The sequence below is a fragment of the Danio aesculapii genome, chromosome 17, assembly GCF_903798145.1.
Source record: "Danio aesculapii chromosome 17, fDanAes4.1, whole genome shotgun sequence".
In the NCBI taxonomy this organism is placed as follows: Eukaryota; Metazoa; Chordata; class Actinopteri; order Cypriniformes; family Danionidae; genus Danio; species Danio aesculapii.
The window spans coordinates 50,604,935-50,607,434 of NC_079451.1; the positions used below are offsets into that span (position 1 = coordinate 50,604,935).

General features: G+C 27.0%; 1 protein-coding gene across 1 annotated transcript in view; it reads left to right on the top strand.

Annotated features, from left to right (window-relative positions):
* Positions 1-2,500, top strand: part of LOC130244128 (tyrosine-protein phosphatase non-receptor type 21-like) — a 67,522-nt gene that overhangs the window by 47,948 nt on the left and 17,074 nt on the right. Inside the window, 2 exon segments of the mRNA XM_056476412.1 lie at positions 1,802-1,930; positions 2,351-2,500. The exon segment at positions 2,351-2,500 is cut by the window's right edge and continues 85 nt beyond it. Coding sequence (XP_056332387.1) covers positions 1,802-1,930; positions 2,351-2,500 — 279 coding nt within the window.

The window sequence follows — 2,500 nt, forward strand, 5'->3', positions numbered from 1 at the left end:
ATATATATATATATATATATATATATATATATATATATATATATATATATATATATATATATATATATATATATATATATATACATATATATATATATATATATATATATATATATACATATATATATATATATAATATATATATATATATATACATATATATATATATATATATATAATATATATATATATATATATATACATACATACATACATACATACATACATACATACATACATACATACATACATACACACATACATACATACATACATACATACACTATGAATATGTGGAACTCGCATACATGGAAACTATAGAAAGCGATTTTGTTGCATAAATATTTAAATTTGTTTATAATTTGTATCATATCTAAATATATATCTAATATATCTAATATATCATATATATCTAAACATAAATAATAACACTTTCTTAAATATATACATGCATGTGTCCTTATTTATACCTAATAAATATACACGCTACACACACTTATAAACCATTTTGAGGGATGTAAACAAAAACAATGTTCTTAACATATTTCCTGTTTTACTTCTTTAATTTCTATAGCGTCCGAGAATCCAAAAAGAGCCACATATTGATAAATAATGTTATGACAGCCTTTTAACATTAAGTTATGATTGAATTTCCTTAGCAGCTATAAAATAGTTTGATAACAAGCAGGATATGTTCATGGACCATTGACATCTCCGCATTGAAATGGTCTATATTATGTCAAACAATCTTTTATTTTGGTTTAATTTGATAAATTTTTTGCCGTGCACAAATTTTTAGATAGGAAATTCTTATTAAAAATAAAATTAGGTAAACTTGAATAAAACACATTAAAAGTGTTTTAAACACAAATTAACCTTTCTTTGCTGTAAAATAATCTGAGATAGTTTTAGATTGTATGGGATGTATAGTATTATATTATATTATATTATATTATATTATATTATATTATATTATATTATAGTATAGTATAGTATATTATATTATATTATATTATATTATAGTATATTATATTATATTATAGTATATTATAGTATAGTATATTATAGTATATTATATACTAGATAAATCTTTAAAGTTTTTTTAAGACCTCCGTATTGTGTACATTTTATTATTAATATTATTTATTTATTCATTTTATTATTGTTAATATTTGCTTACTTAAAATTTTACAGTGTGTTTTGTTAATTTATTTGTGTTATGTAAAAAGTGAAATGAATGGCAGTGAGAGATGTACCTCCTTTTAAGCTGAAATATCATGTTGGTTATGCTGCTATACTAAATAAATTATTTAAAAAAAGATTTGAAGTATTTAAAAGCTGTAAAAACTATTTTGATAGTAAAATAAATTAAATCATGTATTTTATTAAATTTGTATGTATTTTATATATAATGAACTTTATATATAATGTACTAAAGTGTTAATACAAATTAAAATGATTGTGCAGATCAAACCTAGAAATGCGAATAAAATATAAAGTCTTGCCCTGATAGACCACTTAATCTAAACAAAATTTGACAAAAATCTTTTACTGCTCAAATTAGATTTAAAATGAAACCTCCAGACTTCATGAAATTAGTGAAGCACATGCATCTAAAAAATGTAAAGAAGTGTGTAGAAAGTAGTGACAGAGAAAATGAACAATGTTTTTTTTTTAATGACCTGAAATTGGTTTGTTTACATTTGGTGGTACACCTGAACACCAATAATTGCTTAATTTAAATGATATCAGAGATATAACGTCTTGATGTTGTTGTTGTTTTCTGCTGTGTGTTGTTCAGGTGACGGTCAGAGGTAAAGAGTGGAGTTATATTGCGTCTCAGGGTCCACTTTCCAGCACCTGTCAGGATTTCTGGCAGATGGTTTGGGAACAAGGAGTCGCCATCATCGCAATGGTTACAGCAGAGGAGGTGAAGTAGAAAATATGCATGCACAGTGGAAATACATGTGTTGGGTTATGCTTTATCTGATTAACCTCTGCAGACCCAGTAAAGCATCCAGAATCACATTGTCAGTCTTTTCCTTTAAATTGTAACGACTGAGAGATTTCAGCTGCTGTCTGGGCTTTCACTGCCTTTCTACACCTCCCTTTCTTCATGTGTTCAATACTTTTTCCTTGTATGATTTCATTTTATTACACAGAACTTACATTGTAAACAAACTAGATTTGCTTTTTTGGTTTTTTTTTTTGTTGTTTTTTTTTTGCATATATGGATTTTTTTGGTTGTTACCAACATCCAGTGAAAATTTCAAGTCCAGAGCACCTTTAGAAACGTGTTTAATACTTATTTAAAACGGTTTTGTGTTTGTTTTTTGTTTTTCTCCTGCAGGAAGGAGGCCGTGAGAAGAGTTTCCGTTACTGGCCTCGTCTGGGCTCTCGACACAACACTGTTACATACGGACGCTTCAAGATCACAACGCGCTTCCGCACAGACTCGGGCTGCTACGCCACCACCGGCCTGAAGATCAAGCATCTGCTG